Source organism: Pleurodeles waltl, chromosome 5, assembly GCF_031143425.1.
Source record: "Pleurodeles waltl isolate 20211129_DDA chromosome 5, aPleWal1.hap1.20221129, whole genome shotgun sequence".
In the NCBI taxonomy this organism is placed as follows: Eukaryota; Metazoa; Chordata; class Amphibia; order Caudata; family Salamandridae; genus Pleurodeles; species Pleurodeles waltl.
In genome coordinates this window covers 1,248,494,719-1,248,512,703 of record NC_090444.1, presented here as the reverse complement: position 1 = coordinate 1,248,512,703, position 17,985 = coordinate 1,248,494,719, and the positions used below count along the sequence as shown (strand labels likewise).

The following is a 17,985-nucleotide window of genomic DNA, read 5'->3' as shown; positions in this document are numbered from 1 at the left end:
GTAACTATAACTGCTAAATTTCTACGGTTTTGTACCTGAAATCTGAGCCGATCTATAGCATCCCTGTAACCATTGTTTTTCTCTAGTGAATTAAATATACATATATATCTATTAACAATAATACTGTAATACATGGGCATATATGATTGTTTTTACAGACTTCTACCGTTGATGTTTTTTCCTTTTCCTTTTTTTTTTTTTTTTTTTTTTTTTTTTTTTAATCTTAATGCCATCCGGATCGAGTGTCTTTAATGGTAATGGTACTTGTTTGAAACCGCAGCATACCAAGATTTTAAACACTAGAGATGGAGAAGATACGAGACCCAGGGTACATGATTGTCGTTTGAGGCTAACAGAAAAATATATACATGGTACAGGAAAGGTAGCGTGAGAATGACTTGCCGGGCGAGGTGGGGGTATAAATTACCATCCTTCGAATTCTGCTTCAGTTCTAATTCCAAACTCCCTTGGTCCGACCAGCACTGAGTGCCTCTTTCATAGAAGTGAATCATAACGCCCACTTGACTTGTGTACGTTAGAAGAGCGGCTAGTGCAACATTGGTGATACAGACATGAGAAGCTCTAGTGTTGGGTGGGGGGGGGAATGGATTACCATCCCTCAAATTCTGCTCCAGTTGTAATTCCAAACTTCCTCGGTCCAACCAGTGCTGAGTGCGTCTTTTATAGAAGTGATTCAGAATGCCCACTTGGCTTGTGTCCATCACAGGAGTGGCTAGTGTAAGAGTGGTGTCGCAAGACATGGAAAGATGTAGTGTCTGTTAGAGACAGGTTTCAGCGCAAACTGCGGTGGTAGAACCCTTCAAACATGTTGAAAGGCAGACCACTGTTGGATCCTCAAATGCAAGCAGCCAAAAATACTGATGCTTTGCTCCTAAGATAGGTAGTGCACATGTTTGCAGTGGCAATCCAAAGGAGCTGAAATCCCTAAAACAAGGGGAATCGCATTATTGGTTACAGCTAAAAGAGAAGCATCTGGCTGTACTATTATCGTATCGAAAACCATACAACAATATCATGCTTATTCGACCAGACAGTATGAATTATATATAGAAGGAAAAGGAACACATTATGTTCAGGTGTTGCAAATGGCATGAAGTGTTTTGATATGGGCCAAAACCAATCACATCCACCTACTGACAGAGCATCTATTAGGGGTAGACAACAATTTTGTGGACCTCATAAGAAGAAACCATCAGGATGTTCATAACTGGAAGACCAGCAGCATAGTAATATGTAATTACCTCCACAAGTGGTGGCCCACACATGTGGATCACTTAGTTATTCCTGCAGGTTACCACACCCCTTCCTATTAAAATTCTCTGTGGATCTGTGTGTAGCATGTAATGTGCCACAACACTACACGCTGTAAACCGAGTGTTACGGGTAGCAATGTAACACTTCAAAGTTTACATCTACCAATGACGTGGTTTTCACATTCACGCTAAGATTTATTTTACCTCTATGTTGTGTGGTATTGGCAATGTCAAATATGAGCTAATTATTTTTCACAGGTAGAGAAACAGGTGAAAACTTAAGTATTTCATAAATGGACACCGCATGTAAGCTACGCTGATGAATACCAAAATAAATTACTGCAGTGCCTCCTCCTAAACAGGACACTGTTGAACATATAAGGTCAATTAAATAGCATGATCTAGCTAACAGTCATCAAATTTTATAACAGACATACAACATGTAGTCTTTGCATTTTTTTATATGGTGCATAGTCTGCCATCACCATGGGGTGATGAGCATACTCTCATTTTGTTAAACGAAAAGTCTTATTTGATACTGCTTTTCTATCTTTGTGTATTGGTGCCTAAAGAGTTTAAAAAGATATAAATTCTACTAAAAGAAAAAGGGTGGAAATCATAACCTTGTTTGCAAGGTAAGAAAATCATATTGTTCAATGACTCTGTCAACCTTGTTAAGAAATTCTTTTTGATAGGGACTTCTAGCTGCATATTCCTTACCTTTTGGAATATTCCCCAGATACCAGACTTGATCTGGAAACTTTTCAGCAGTTCCTCTGAGTGCTAGTAGGTGGGCCATGTGGCTTCGCATTGAAGCTGTTCCGCTCTGGAAATAACATGCAGAACCTATATAGGTGCCAGTCCTGTGTGCTGACTTCAGTTACCACACCACCAGATATGGATCTGGGGCTACCTCTCGTCTCTTTGAGACTCTTATCTCAGGGGAAAAAATATATTGTACAGTATGCAATGTACATGACATCTCCCAGAACAACAAGTTTTAAGCCCTGTAAGGAATGTTGCTAGCAAACGTCTGTGACAGATTCTCACCAAATGTTCCTATGGTGCCTGGGGTCGAGCCACAACTGTAAGGTATGCAGTGACTGTGCATTGATGAACCCGAAAGACATACAAGACTGCAAGGCAAAACTCTACATTGCCAAGCACTGTAAAACTCCTCAACGAGACTGCTAAGAATTCTAAATCCAGAAGTCACCTGAGTCGTTCCAGGGGTGAGTCTTCCTCTTTATCCAAATCTTTGGCTAATTTGAAGAAAAACACTAGAAATCTAAGTGGAATTCCAACCCTTCCATCACTCGCTTGAAAAAGCACAGTGGCGGCAGTATACATTTCGATCTTGTTCCCAAAGTTATTCAACTTTGGAGCCAATCTCACAACTTGTTCCAGGATAACACGAGTTTCCGGGGCTGCCTGTTACTCCTAAACAGAGTCTGCACAGCCATGCTCCAACTCTTCAGATTGTTGCTGATTTCCTCTGGTGCTCATGTGGGCCCACAGACCTGAAAGTTTCTTCACCTGGTTTACCACTGTTGGAATTGCTCTCAGGGCCAGATGGACCGTTCAAGCCAATAAAGAGGCTGTCTCCATCTCCTCACTTGACGCCATCTCTGGTGTCATGGTCCACACAGGTCCCTGGGCATTTATGCTGATGCCAGCTCCTGAAGGTGAGGCCCCAATTGTCCTCTCTGGTGTTGAGTTGGTGCCAGTTTGGCATTTATCATAGTTGTGCCCAGCCGCCATTGAGACTGTTTCCTCCACTTGATCTGCCTCCGCTACGAAAACAGCACCCTACATTCTTTGTTCGGCATGGATTCCTCCCTTGAGTCTGGACCACTCTCACCCCTAGCCGTGCCACAGAGGAGCGTGCTTCCTGTGCCATGGTGATGTGTAGCGTTTAATACATGAAACAAGTGGTTCTGTCTGAAACAAGCAAATTCATACAATGTATTTCTTAACAACAGGAAAATTAATTAAAGGAAAAAAGAAAACTCAACCAAAGGAAAAATTATTTCAATTGCATCTATTATGATGCAAGTACATGAAAATAGCTATGTGCAGTGTCATGTAGATTGCTCTAAAATGTGCAAAAGGTGAAGTAAATGCTTGTGCAGAGTGACAAGTGAGAATGAAGTGACTGAACACAAAATAGCAAATGAAAATCGCAGTGCTTCAGCCACCTGTGTGCTTCCTGTCAAGTATCAGAGTTCAAAACTCCTATATATCCATGGCAATTAAAAGGTTGTCTTAAATGCCTGAATGGGATTAGGTCCTAGTATAGGTAATTTTTGAGTGCATTGATGTTTTGACTTAGAGTGCGGTTACATAAAACCATCTGGGTGAGTTTTCATCAGGACATGAGGGTGAGGTAACCCAAAGTTGCATGAAAATTCCAGGGGGTAAATTCTATGGGATTCAGTAGACAGTAACACAGCTCATCTGCAGAAATTTCTCAGTGTAAAACGGCCCTCCAGCACATCAAGAATACTGAGAACAGCAAGCCGGCCACCTTTGCCCATTTCTAAAGTATCTGGAAGGGCATTATTTGAAGTAATCGGCGCAGTTAAGCGTTTAAAATTTTTGAACTCTGTGATACTTGGCAGGCAGCACTCGGATGGCTGAAGCATGGCGATTTTCATTTGATATTTTAGGTACTCGTCACTTTATTCTCACTTGTTATGCTGCAGAAGTAGGACGTGGTTGTTATTACTGCTACTTTCTAGTGGCCTATTTTAAACCTGCACCCTCAACGGTTTCTTCCGGATGGAAAAATACGAAATGTTCACACTGGCCCAGTTGTAGTCTGCATTCGACCTGCAGGCTGCCTATTTCCATATACCCGTCCTGCTGGCCAGTCGGTGCTGCCTGCGGTTTGTGGTAGGACAGGAGCATTTTCAGTTTGCTTTGCTCCCCCTTGCTCTCACTAGTGCCCCTCTGGTGTTCACGTATGATGGCAGCACATCTTCAGAGGTCAGGGGTGCCAGTCCTCCACTTCCCGGACAATTGACTTTTGAAGGGAGTTTCTCCCCTGGCAGCCGTCAACAACCTCCATACAACGGTGAACCTCTTGTCATTTTTGGGGTTCACTATCAAATGTGCCAAATACACACGTGGCTCCTCAGATGCTCCCCTTTATTTTAGCCATTCTAGATACAGTTCTGTTTTGTGCCTTTCTGCCAGGAACGATAGTCCAGGACATTCAGGCCATGATCAGGATCGTTCAGGCCCAGACTTGATTTTCAGTCAGTCGATCCTGAGGCTGCTGGGAGTGATGTTCTCCAGCATCCTGCTGTCAGAGCCTGCAGGTGACATATGAGGGCTCTGCAGGGGGAATCTGACGTCTCAGTGGGACCATATTCTAATTTTGGAGGAGACTGCAAAAGATCTGCAGTGGTGGTTAGTGGTCTGCAGTGGGTTAGTGGCAGACCCCCTCCTTTACCCACCCAGGGTGCACAGTGGTGACTGATGCATTGCTTCTGAGTTTGGTTGCCAATCTGGGAGAGGCGGTTCCCTTTCAACCTTCTGGAGTGGAGTGCCATCCACTTGGCATTGAAAGCCTTCCTTTCATTCATCAAAGGGAGGCTGGAACAGGTGTTCACTGACAACGCCATGCCATATGGTACTGCAGCAAACAGAATGGGGTCATGGACCCTGTGCCAGAAGGCCTTTGAGCTTCTGGAAATCGCTGGACCACCAAGGAATTTTCAAGCCAATGAACCACCTGGCCGGATCATTGAATGTCAGGGCAGATTAGCTCAGCTTTCAGCGTCCAGCATCTCACAGGTGGCAGTTAAAGCCACAGGTGCCACAAGGTCTCTTCGGAGAATGGGGGAAACCTTGGCTCTGTTTGCCTCCACTGAGTACACGCAATGTCAGCATTTCTGCACTTTGGAGTTTCCAAGGTGTCTCTCCCTAAGAGATATGTTCTGCCTAGAGTGAAAGTCAGTACTTCTGTATGCCTTCCTACTGATACCACTCTTACTCCGAATTTTCAAGAACATCAGGACTGACCGGATTCTAGTCATCCTAGTGTCTCTGAAATGGGTACGAAGAGCGTGGTATCCAGAACACCTGGGCTTGAGCTTCTCTCTTCCAATCAGACTGCCCCTCTGGGAGGACGTGCAGTTTTATCAACAGGTCAGGGTTCTGCACCTGGGCCTTTGCAATCTTCACCTTCATACTAGGAGATTGAGCGGCGAAAGCTGAACACCTTAGCGGCCTGGCGGCCCTCGACAAAGACTGGATACGCCTATCGCTGGGTAAGATTCGTGGCTTGGTGCTGTAACCTGCGGATAGACCTGGCACAGCCTTGCTCTGGGCACAATTAAAAAGTGTATTTCGTCTCTGTCTGCTTCCTTGCGGTTGCCGAATCTGCTCTCTTTGTTTGAGCCTCCAGTTATTTGCTTTTTATAAGGTTTACAATATTTGTTTCCTCACTCTCCCTTTGTCATGCCGCAGTGGGACCTTAACTCGGCTCTCACATTTCTAATGTGCGCTGCATTTGAGCCGCTTCACAGCTGTTCCTTGAGGAATGTTCCGAAAGGTGAGGAGTCTGCGGCTAGATAGTCTCTGCCAGAAAGAGTTACCGAAGGTAAGTAAGGTGTTTACGGTATGAAATGCGGTTCTGATGAGCTACTGTGATTACATGTTTTACACGTTTGGTGTGTCTTGGGCATGGAGATGATATTGGGATTAAACCCCTTCCCTTTCTGCTCTGTAAGCAGCAGGAAATCAGTATCCTGTCCTGCGACTTTTCATCTATACATCACAAACAAGATATTAGCACCCTTTTGTCGTCGTCGTCCCCCACCCAAAAAAAGATTCTTTGTAGATGTAGGATGCAAGCGCCTGGAGCAGCCTTGAACGATGATTGTTTCATTGCGACATTTTGCGATGGTAGTTTTCATTTCAGATGCGAACCAGCCCCTCTGCGGCTGAACCTGCTGCTCAGCCACTTCTCTATGTGGAAAATGGGACTCATTCAAGATTGATTTAAGAAGTGCCTTGCCGTGCGTGTCACCTACCATCTAACAGTAATAAAAAAATGTTTCTTTCAGATCTGGATTCCCCGGAGCACAGCCTGTTTCCATGGACAAGCAGAATATCATTTTTTTGGAGAAGAAGCCGTATAAAGTAAGCTGGAAAGCAGATGGCACTCGGTAAGCTTGACTTCAGAAGTGATGGTTCTAACCTACACAGCGCATAAATCCGCCTATGAGGAGATATAGTTCTACATATGCATGTTGCACAAGATGGTAAATTGTTCATGTTATTGCAGAAAGTCAGATTACTTTTTTTTCACTGTTTTTGCGGCCTCTACAATGCAGCACTTCCTAGAGCAGATGAAGTAATTTAAAGAAATGGTGAGTTTTTGGGAGGAAAATTGTCGTTTCCTGCTGAAAAACAATTAGTTTCTCTTCAGTGGCAAAGCTAGGTGTGATTTATTTTATTTTATTATTTATATATTAATATAAATACTAGCCTTTTATTTTGATTGCACCTTTTTATAGATGGTGATTTACTTTTGGTTTCGCCTGAGATAGGGCATGCGCTATTGCTTGCAAGAGGTTTTGTTATCTTAAAGGGGGCTTAGAGCCGGACCATTGCTTACCATTGGCTGGCTTCCTCGTCACTCTTATTTCTGTGCTTGTTTGGTTAGGTTTTGCTGCTTTTAGGACCTATGTGTGCTTGTCCCTCTTGTGGAAAATGGCTAAGACTGCTGCTTTGTTCCCAGTGAGTGTTCTTCCACTGCTCGCGCTTTGACAACTGCCCTTTTTTTTTAGGGTCGAGCCTGGGATAGCATATGCTTGCGCATGCGTATCGCTTCCGAGTCACTGTAGTAGTTAAAAAAGGGCTCGGAGCCCCACCCATGTCACGTCAGTGTCTTTCATTGGTTCGTGGGCTTGCCTTTTAAAATCTGCTTGCTTTCATTAGTGGAAGGCGTACATACGTCATGCCTTTTCTGGTGATTAGCCCTCCTTGTGCGTAGCGTCCAAGTACTGAAAACATATGAGGCTCGCTGTTTTCCTTCGGGTTTGTGGACTACTTTTTATCTTTTTTTGCAGCACGATCTCGCTTGGCAGAAGTCGAGCGCTTTGCATGACATTGACCCTAGGACCGTTTCTATTTCTATTTCCAATTTTTAGCAGCGCAATTGCGCTCTTTTTTTTCCATTTAATGAGGCAAGAAAAGTCCGGTTGGGAGATTACAACTGCTAATAGCTCTAACTCTGAGAAATGCGAGACCCGTTGCATTGCAAATGCTTGTTTCTTTTGGAGGAAGCACTAGGTGCTCCATAATACTGCATCTGTGTGGAAGCACTCCATAATTCTGCATCTGTTTGCAGGATGTCTGTTACAGTACTGTTCCATCTCTTGCTTGAAACACTCCTCAACTTGGTAGAAGTAGTTTATTTTCAGACTGCACGTTTAGTTTATTTTTCTGAAATTTATTGTTTTTGTTGAATGACTGACCTGTCCTTCCGTGCTGCCTTTGCAATACTTTATCCCAACCCTTTCCCTCCATCCACCATGCCTTTGCCTCCTATCCTCTGTCCATGTGGCTTTTAACCCATATCTCCATCTTTCTTACGGCTTCAAACATGCTTCAGTAGTGCTTCCCAAACTTTCTAGCACCACAACCCACTTTTTACGGTGACAAACGTTTGCGACCGACTTTTAATGGTCATGAGGCAGGCGATTATTTAAAATAACTAAGGCATCGTGTAGTAATACGCTGTTATTTACAGAGCCCATATTTTCCATGGAAATGGCCACTAAATTTGCAAACACACACAATTTTACTAATGAAACTATATTCACACAAATGGTAATGTGTTGAAATCTGGTTTCAGTGAATATTATTTGTGCATCACCAAGTGAAGCGTCATTCATTTTGATCCTATTAAAATCTTTCTTTCCATCACACTTCAGGATTACAAAAAAGTTCTTTAGTTTATGCTTTCCTAACTGCTGACCATGTACAGTTCATTTACAGATATTTACATTTTGTTGTGTGATACAAAAAAATGACATCCTACAACCTTTCCTTTCACAGTCTATGTACCCCAGCAAGATTGTTACATAATTCACTTTAGTTTCTCTGACTGCAAAGTGAGAGGAGTTTGTAAACACCATTGCCCATGTTAATAAAATAAGCCGCAATTGTCACCATAGCCTGACATTTGGCCCCAGTGTCTTTGAAGCGCAGCAAATATGACAAGGAATACAGGCATTTATATTTATTCCTTGGACTTTCACAACCCACTAAAAAGCGGCTCGCGACCAACCAGTGAGTCATTAGCCACAGTTTATGAAACCCTGAGCTACACCATCATTTAGAAAGGAGTTATGCACGTCACTTAGATTTTCCGACTTTTGTTGTTTTAGTTGCATTGCAGACATGATATTCCTTTGTGTTGCCCTCTCTCTGTCAGTCTGTTTTGCCTTTACCTGCTCCCTCCGTCTCACCCTCCGTCTGTGTGCCTTTGCACCCCTCCTCCCGGACACCTTCCCTCCGTCCATGTGGTCCTTGTCCCCTACCCCTGACTCTCTGGCCCTGTGACTTTTGACCTGTATTTCCATTTCTCCTTCTTTGTTACTGCTTCAAACACACTACACCTCACTAAAGAAAATTTATTTTCAGGGTGTGCTATCACTTAAGTTTTTCTGACTTTTGTTATTTTGCAGACATGATACTTCTTCATGTTGCCTTTACCTGCATCCATTTGTGTGCTTTTGAGCCCCTTCTCTCCTTCTACTTGTGGCTTTTGACTCCTTTCTCAGCTACCACTCAATACCACACTGTACCGTACCATACTACGCTATGCAGTGACAAACCATACCATACTTTACAGTGACAGGCCATATCATGCTATACACCGACAGGCCTATCCATAGTATACTATGCAATACCAGACCATAATATACTATGCAAAGACAGACCATACCATACCATGACAAGCCATACCAAACCATACCTTACCAGACCATGTCAAACTATGCCAGGCAATGAGACTATACCTTGACAGGCTATACCATACAGAGTCTGTGTGTCATTTAAATTTTCCTGACTTTTGTTGCATTTCAGACATATTCTCTTGTTTTGCCCTCTCTCCTTCTGTCTGTCCGTGTTGTCTTTACCCATTCCCTCCCTCCCTATCAATCAATCAAAGCATTTGTAGAGTGCACTACTCACCTATAAGGGTCTCAAAGCGCTGATTTGGGGGGGGGGGGGCTGCTACTGATCAAACAGCCAAGTTTTGAGGTGTCTCCTGAAGGTGAGTAGGTCTTGTCGCAGATGGGTGGGAAGAGTGTTCGTCTTGGCGGCGAGGTGGGAGAACGATCTGCCACTGGCAGTCGTTCTGTGGATGCGTGGGACGGTGACGAGGGCAAGGTCAGCGGAGCAAGGCTGTCGGGGTGTAGAAGGAGAGCCGTCTGTTAAGTTATTCTGGTTCGGTGTTGTGCATTGCCATGCCTTGTGAGCATGAGTGAGGAGTTTGAATGTGATTCTCTTGTTGACGGGGAGCCAGTGCAGGTCTCTCAGGTCTGCTGTGATGGGGCTGTGGCGGGGGATGTCAAGTGTGAGGCATGCGGAGGCATTCTGTATGCTTTGCAGTCTTTTCTGGAGCCTGGCTGTGGTTCCTGCATAGAGGACATTGCCGTAGTTCAGTTTGCTGCTTACGAGAGCCTGGGTGACCGTCCTTCTGGTTTCAGTGGGGATCCATTTGTATATCTTCCGAAGCATGCAAGGGTGTAGAAGCAGGAGGAAGAGACGGCGTTGACTTGCTGGGTCATTGATAGTGATGGGTCCAGGATGAATCCAAGGTTGCCTGCGTGGTCGGTGGGTGTCGGTGCGGTTCCCAGTGCGGCAGGCCACCAGGACCCGTCCCCAGCAGAGGGGGTGGAGCCTTGGATGAGGACCTCAGTTTTGTCACAATTCAGTTTCAGGCAGCTGTTCTTCATCCATTCGGTGATGGCCTTCATTCCTTCGTGGAGGTTGGTTTTGGCAGTGGCGGGGTCCTTGGTAAGGGAGAGGATCTGCTGGGTATCATCGGCGTATGAGGCGATTTTGAGGTTGTGAGATCGGGCGATGTTCGCAAGCGGCACCATTTAGACATTGAAGAGGGTCGGGCTGAAGGACGATCCCTGTGGTACGCCGCAGATGATTTTGGTGGCTTGAGAGCAGAATGGAGGGAGGCGGACTCTCTGAGTTCTGCCTGTGAGGAAGGAGGAGATCCAGTCCAGGGCTCTGTCGCGGAACCCTGCGTTGTTGAGGCGTGTGTGTGCGTAGGGTGTGGTGGCAGACGGTTTAGAACGCGGCTGAGAGGTCCTGGAGGATGAGGGCTGCGGTTTCGCCATTGTCAAGTATGGTCCTGATATCATCAGTGGCAGCAATGAGGGCATTTTCGGTGCTATGGTCGCTGCCGAAACTGGATTGGGATGGATCCAGAGTGTTGTTCTCCTCGAGGAAACGGGTCAGTTGTTTGTTGACAATTTTCTCGATGACTTTTGCCGGGAAGGGGAGCAGGGATATGGGCTGAATGTTCTTGAGGTCCTTTGGGTCTGCATTAGGTTTCTTTAGGAGGGCGTTGATCTTGGCATGTTTCCAGCTCTCCGGGAAGGTGGCGGTCTTGAAGGAACTGTTGATGATCTTCCGGAGTTGGGGTGCGATGACGGAGATCGCTATGACCCTGTGTGTGCCTTTTCCCTGCTCCCTGTCACTCTCAGTCCATGTGACGTTTGACACCCCTCTCCATTACCATGCCACACTTTACAATGAAAGCTCAAACCATACCATACCATACCATACCATAAAACGGGCATCCCTTCCCGATACTATGACATTGCATGCTCCCTTACTATATAAGAACACCCCATACCATATTCTACAATGACAGGTTGTACTATACCATACTATACAATGCACAGAAGCTGTGCTGATGTACCTGCTTGAGTAAAAAACATTGACAGAGCCTATAGACCTTGCATAGGTGTGATCTATTGGCTTTGCCAATGCCTGTTAATGTTGCTGTTATAAATTGATTACTTGACATTGTAACACTGTAGCTGCCTGCAATTTGAGTACTTCATTATGTGGTGATTTATTCTAGTGTCCTTCGCACATAATACCGTTATAATACATGGCACAACGTTTTGCACAAACTGAGTCTGTGGCTCAGCTGTACAAGTTTGTTTTCACACCCACGGGTGAAACGAGTAAACCCCCACCCAGTACATAAATGAGGTGGTGTTGATGCTTTTGGGTTACTGGCAGGGAGCAGTGGTAATTCAAGCGATCTTTCATTAATTATTTACACACTCAAGATCACTAGAAATGGAATGTGTATTTCAACATATTTATTTAAAAATAGTTATTTTAAAATGCTAAAATCTAGTGCACATAATATTGGTAACATCACAGAAGATGATAAAAAGCAGCTGAGCTTTTCAAAAACAGCGAAAACATGGAAAAATTGTAATATCGCAAATTATAGCCCTTTCACCTGCATTGTGCTATCTCTGAGCACTTTGCTAGTTCCAGGAGATGAATAAATAATAAGTCTGAGTTTCGGAGGTGGTGCGCATACCTGGACAACAGGGTTTGTTGTCTGTTAGGAATAGCTTGTCAGCTATTTTGAGAACAAAGCCATGAGGTAGGAGATTACATCTGTGCAAGGAACACAATCTTGGCACCAGGTCATGAAGCCAGAATGGAATGCTTCACAGAGCCTCAGGGGAGTCTTGTTGCAGGCTTCCTCTATCAAGATTAAATCTGATCCTGTGCTCATCTGGATCTGCGTCTGTGACCTGGGTGAATTTTCTCTTCTTTTAAGAGGAGGTGGGGTGGTTCTTAAATACTCATTTATTATTAGGGCTGAAAATCTCAAACAGTTTCAGGAATGTTGGATACAGATTACAGGTGCCAGAAGAAGTGTGAAAATGGGAGATGAAAGGACGTCAATTCAGGTGATGCCCTTTTGATGATTTTTCTATGGATGTTTTTTTGATGACTTTGACATTGAATGAACCCTGGCCCCAGATTGGATATCGCATCAGGTGTTCTACCTAGGTCATTTTCTGAATGAATCAACCCTCTCTCAGTTCTGCGAATGATACTAACGATAGGGCCAGGTAACATTAGTGTTATTAGTTTTTATACCAGGCATGACCGTGATTCAGCAAAAAACAGTAGAAGTGTTCCTGGAAATGGATTTAGGGGCTTACCTGGAATGGAGTCAGACCTAATGGGCTTCATGTCAAACTGAAAGGTTTCTTATGAAAAACATCACTATTTGAACGGCCACATCAATGAATGCTTTTGAATTTTTAATCTTTTTATTGCTTGCAGTGTGGGCCACGTTCAGGTGGCTGCATGTTTTTTCCTTTTCTGTTTGTGCCCTACGAGTGCAAGAGAAATACAATTAGCCATGCACAGACTTGCTAAGGGCAGACTTCTAAATCTTTTCAAGGCTTGGTATGTCATTTCAATGGCCAGAAAATAAAAAAACCCTGTTGAGAAGTACCTGAAAATGTAATCATAATTTCCTAGGGCCTTCATACATTTTGAACGAGCAGTACTCACTGCCTTCTTAATCCACTAGCCATTTGTATAGGCAGAGTCCAGTGTCCTGATGAGGTGGGAAAAATTATAAAATAAACACAAACCTCCTCACAACCACTGAAGAACATGTTTCTTTTGTCTCCTTGAACTGCACCAGGATCCATAAAAGTGTGGGTGACCAGAAATGTGAAAATATAGTAGTTTGATTCACATGGTCGAATTTTAATTGGTTAAAGGACGTCCTGAAAACTGAGCTGGCTATGCAATTTTAAATGGGTACCTTTTTGGGTAATCGTAATTGATCTCTTTTCTTTAGACCATTCTTATTTGACAACCTAATACAGTCACTTGGAATCCTGCACAAATGTATCCTTGTTACTTCGCCATGAGGGCAGTGTTGTCATGTAGTCAGATGTTTGGCTAGGTGGTCACCATGGAGTCGGCTGTGTCCTGAGAATTCAACCTGGTGTTCATTGCAATTTCCTGTTTTTGTTTGCAGATCTACCTGGTGACTTGGTTCCACAAACTGAAATTAGGAAAATTTGCTTTGTACACATCACTAGTCAAACCTTCTGACAACCTCCTTTTAGGCTGAATTTCAAAGTTGGTCACAGAAATATTCAGTTGGATATGAAACATGGATATGCTGTGGTGGCACTCAGTCTTTACTTACATTTTAAAAGGCCTCAATATAAACAGGTACTAATAATTGAAAAACCTGAACATTAATCAATCAGTATATTTGTAGAGCGCTTCTTGTCACCCCTTAGGGTATCAAGGCACTGACAGGGCCCAGTTGATTAGCCAAAAAGCCACGTCTTCCTGAGCTGCGATCCCTGTGTAGAGTGTGTTGCGGTAATCCTGTCGGCTGGAGATGAGGGCCTTGGGTGATGGTGCGCCTTGAGCTTTGGGGTAGCCATTTGAATATCTCACAAAGCATGCTATGGGTGGAAAAGCAGGAGGAGACAGAGTTGATCTAAATCATCATGGTTAACTTTCTGTCCTGAATGATGCCTAGGTTCCTAGCATGGTAAGTGGGGGTAGGAGTAGGTCTGAGGGCCACCAGGATGCGTCCCATGGGGAGTTTTTGTTTCTGAAGATCAGTACCTCTGCCTTGTCCATGTTGAGCTTCAGGTAGTTGTCCTTCACCCATTTGGCGACTTCTGTAATGCAATTGTGGAAGTTGTTCTTGGTGTTGGTGGTGACTTCAGAGAGGGAGAGGATGAGTTGTCTGTCGTCGACGTAGGATGTGCCTCATTGGTGTAGGATGTGATGTTGAGTCCAAGGGTTTTGGCGATGCTGGCCAGAGCTGTCACATAAGTGTTAAAGAGGGTGGGGCTGAGCAAGGATCCTTGGGGTACTCCACCGTTGATTTCCTTGGGTTTAGTGGGAGAGGCAGACCTTTTGCATTCTTAAATTGAGGAAAGAGTCGATCCATCTGAGAGGCGCTCCTTGGATGCCTATGTTGTGCAGTCTTGTGATGAGTGTGTGGTGGAAGACCGTATCAAAGGCTCCCGAGAGGTCTAGGAGAATCCGAACTGCAGTCGCTTGTCAGTCGAATAGGGCTTGGATGTCATTGGTAGCCGCAATGAGGTCTGTCTCTCCCTGCTGTGGTTGTTGCAGAATCCAAATCGGGAGGGGTTGAGTAAGAGGTTCTGTTCCAGATGTTAGGAGAGTTGTTTGTTGATGGCTTTTTCTAATACTTTAGCTGGGAGCGAGAGCTGGGAGATAGGTCGGTAGTTGTTGAATTCGCTGGGGTCTGCTGATGGTTTCTTTAATAAGGCGTTGACGTCTGTGTGTTTACAATCCTCGTGGCAATTGAGGTGTTGAACAAGGTAGTGAGTACGTGGCTGATTCTTACTTCACCTGGGTTGAAGATGTGGTGAAGGCATGGGTTGGTTATGGCGCCTGAGTGGACTGAGTTCATGATAGAGGCGGTGGGGCGAACTGGCTCCATTCCGTTAGTCGGATGTCTCTGGTGGTAGCTGGGTTGATGTGTTGCTTGAAGAGGTCGGTGGCCTTGGGCTGGGGTTTGAAGTTTCTGTAGATGATGGCGATCTTGTCGTGAAAGAAGTTTGTAAGGTTGTTGCAGAGTTCAAGTGAGGGGTGCAATGTTGTTTGTTGCAGCTGAGGGGTTGGAGAATTCTTTGACGATTCTGAAGAGTTCATTGCTGTTATTGGAGCATGATTCGGTGTGTGAGGCTAAGGTCTTTTTCTTTGATTCTCACAACTGTGATAGAGGTTGAGGGCTGTCTTGAAGGCCGTTTTGTCTGTCATGTCCTTGCTAATGCGCCTACTCTTTTCCTGTTGTTTACAGTGCTATTTAGCAGTTCTTAGAACATCTGTGTACCAGCTAGCCTGCTTGGCGGACCTTCTGTAGATTATGTTGCTGATGGGAGTGGCACTGTGGATGCAGTTGGTGATCCAGTTAAAGTTTGGGATGGGTGGTGTTGAAGGTATTGAAGTTTGGGATGGGTGGTGTTGAGGGTGTTGATCCATGTGTCCTTTGAGACTTTGCTGTAGCGGCAGTGGGAGGAGAGTTGGGCAGGCTGGGGGCAGTGTTCCTTGAGCTGGTGATGTTGAAGTTGGATGATGGAGTGGTCAGTCCATATGAGTTCCATGGAGCACCTGCACCTGATGCTGTCGCTGGAGGTGAGGATGAGGTCTAGCATGTGGCCTGCGCTGTGTATGGGATCGTGGTTGAGTTGGGTGAGTCCAACATTATTCATGCTGTCAAAGAAGTTGGTAGTGTTGATGTCATTGTGGTTCCCAAGATGGAAGTTGAGATCACCGAAGAAAATGGAGTTTATGGTACGAGCGATGAAGTTGCAGAAGGCTGGACGTGGTCCTAAAAGATGGTAGACGAGGGTGCCCCAGATGGTGGTTTTGCTGTTTGTTTATAGTCAGACGTTAAGGTGTTTCCATGGATGGGGTTATATTGTCATTTGTGGTAGTGAATGGATGGATTCCTTGTGTATGATGGCGGTCCTTCTGCCAGGTTTGTTGTTGCAGTGGGTGATCTTGTATCCTTCAGGAATTGTGGTGGTGATGTCAGGCACCAAAGTAGGGTTAAGCCAGGTCTCAGTGAGGAAGAGGACATCCAGTGTGAGGGTGGAGATGAGGTCTGAAATCTAGGTGGTGTGTTTGCACAGTGAGCGTGTGTTGAGAAAAGCACATGTGAGTTGGTATTCTTGTTTTGTTTTTGTTCAGATGTTGTCTGTGGTGTGTTCTGGGTGGGGCTGGTCGATAGGGTGGTGTGTGTGTGTGTGTTGTGATAGGTGAACTGGCCAAGGTTGCAGGTGAAAGGTCCCACCGTGGAGCGTGGTTCGGCATGGTAGCAGTGTTTATTGCGGCGTCCGGGTTTGAGAGGGTAGCGGTCAGCGATGGTGTGTCTGTCGGATCGGGAGGGCCAGGCATCGTGCACTGGGCGTGGATGGGCGCAGATGGGCTTGCCTTTGGCGCACCAGCAGTGCATTCGTTGCGCAGTCTAGCTGCAGCCTGCATTAAGTAGATCCTGGTGTTTGAGGAGGGGGGCTTTTGTTGCAGGAAGAAAGGTGAGCAGGAAAACACAGGCAGCAGCTGTGTCACTTGATTAAATGGTGGCAACTGGATCAGGCTGGAGCAAGCATGAACTGGAGGCTACAGGCAAGTGGTAGGGTAGGTGCCCAGGTACTAGTGCCGCCACACTATGGCCCACATTAAGTAGGTCCTGTGGTGGGTTGGGCTTCTGTTGGTGGGAAGAATGGTGAGCGGGACAACCCAGGCTGGAAAACCCAGGCAGCTGCAGTGTCTCTTGGTCAAACAGCAGCAACTCCATCAGGCTGCAACAAGCAGGAACTGGAGGCCACAGGCAAGTGGCAGCCTGGGTGGCACTTGCCTGTGGCCTCCAGTTAGAAACTTTTCTGATGAATTGATGTGAAAATACCAGTCAACTTGCTCTGGTTCGTCAATATTCAGTCTGTTTTTTCCTCTACTTTTTTCATAACAGCGTCCCTGATGCTTCATATTTATGTGGCAGATGATTACTCAGCTAGGTGCTTGTCATGAGATGCCTGTACCTTCATCAAAATGTTTCATAACTCTTGTCCACAATGCCATCAAAGTGATTGCACTGGAAGAGCACAGCATTTTTAAAATTGGTAAAAAGAAGGCATGTGACAAGTTACATATAGCTTAATAAAGGTAACACTCACAGCCAATAATAGCTGTGGTATCTGCATGGCAACTGTTGCCTAGCTTCTAGTTGGCCTGGCTTCTCCTATAAAGCTGTTAATTATCTCTCTCAAAAAGCCTCCATGTTGATATTTGTTTTTTCTTCTATAAGTACATGTAGAACCAAAAATAAATATTTACTTTTAATTTGATACAAATTTAAAGTTTTGAAATGTCACCTGTTTTTGAACAATTACGGTTGGATAATATAGTTTGCTCGGTTTCTTTACTTTGAACGATGTGTGCGATGATTCTTTTGATTTGCCCTTTAAGCTTTATAATAATTATCCATTGCCAGGTTCCTGCTATTTCTTTGTGTCTGACCAAGTCTGATTTCCATTTTAGCATTTAATGGTTATAGTGCTAAAAACATAACATTAATATACTTATTCCCGTCTCCATGCAGTAGGCTAAGCTTTGATTTTGTTGTAATGGAATATTGCAGTTACATCAAACTTATAAAGTGGGGGCGTGCAACCAGTCAGTCAGCTCTTCATCTAAGTCACTGTTGTTTCTGACCTTCCTGCCTCAGCCTCTGCCCATTCTCTTCATCCTTCCATTATACTGTTCTGGCTCTGCTACTCATTCGTTTAATTTCAGTCCGGCGTTTAGCTATCTTCTCATATTGTTCCCTGTTATGAATAGGGGATGCTGAGCAATTGTTTTTTAGATCTTAGTTCCAGAGAGAGTTCAGCAGGGGCGCTCTTCCGCTAAGGAGGACGAGCGTCACCCCGCTGGATTGTGGGGAAAGGAAAAATAAAACGATAATACCACAATGTTATTATCATTTTATTTTTCCCTAGGAGTAAAGGGTGGGGCTCGAGGGAGTGGGCCGGAGGGCTTTTTCCGCACAAAGTACACATGTCTGTTTGGCCGGCCAAACAGACATGCACACTTCGCATGTTCTCTATCCAGCTGT

At 44.8% G+C, this 17,985-nt stretch overlaps 1 protein-coding gene across 1 annotated transcript in view; it reads left to right on the top strand.

The window, feature by feature from the left end:
* The window catches only part of RNGTT (RNA guanylyltransferase and 5'-phosphatase), a 1,492,790-nt gene that overhangs the window by 371,878 nt on the left and 1,102,927 nt on the right, over nucleotides 1–17,985 (top strand). Inside the window, exon 8 of the mRNA XM_069235480.1 lies at nucleotides 6,350–6,451. Coding sequence (XP_069091581.1) covers nucleotides 6,350–6,451 — 102 coding nt within the window. The remainder of the gene's footprint in view (nucleotides 1–6,349; nucleotides 6,452–17,985) is intronic.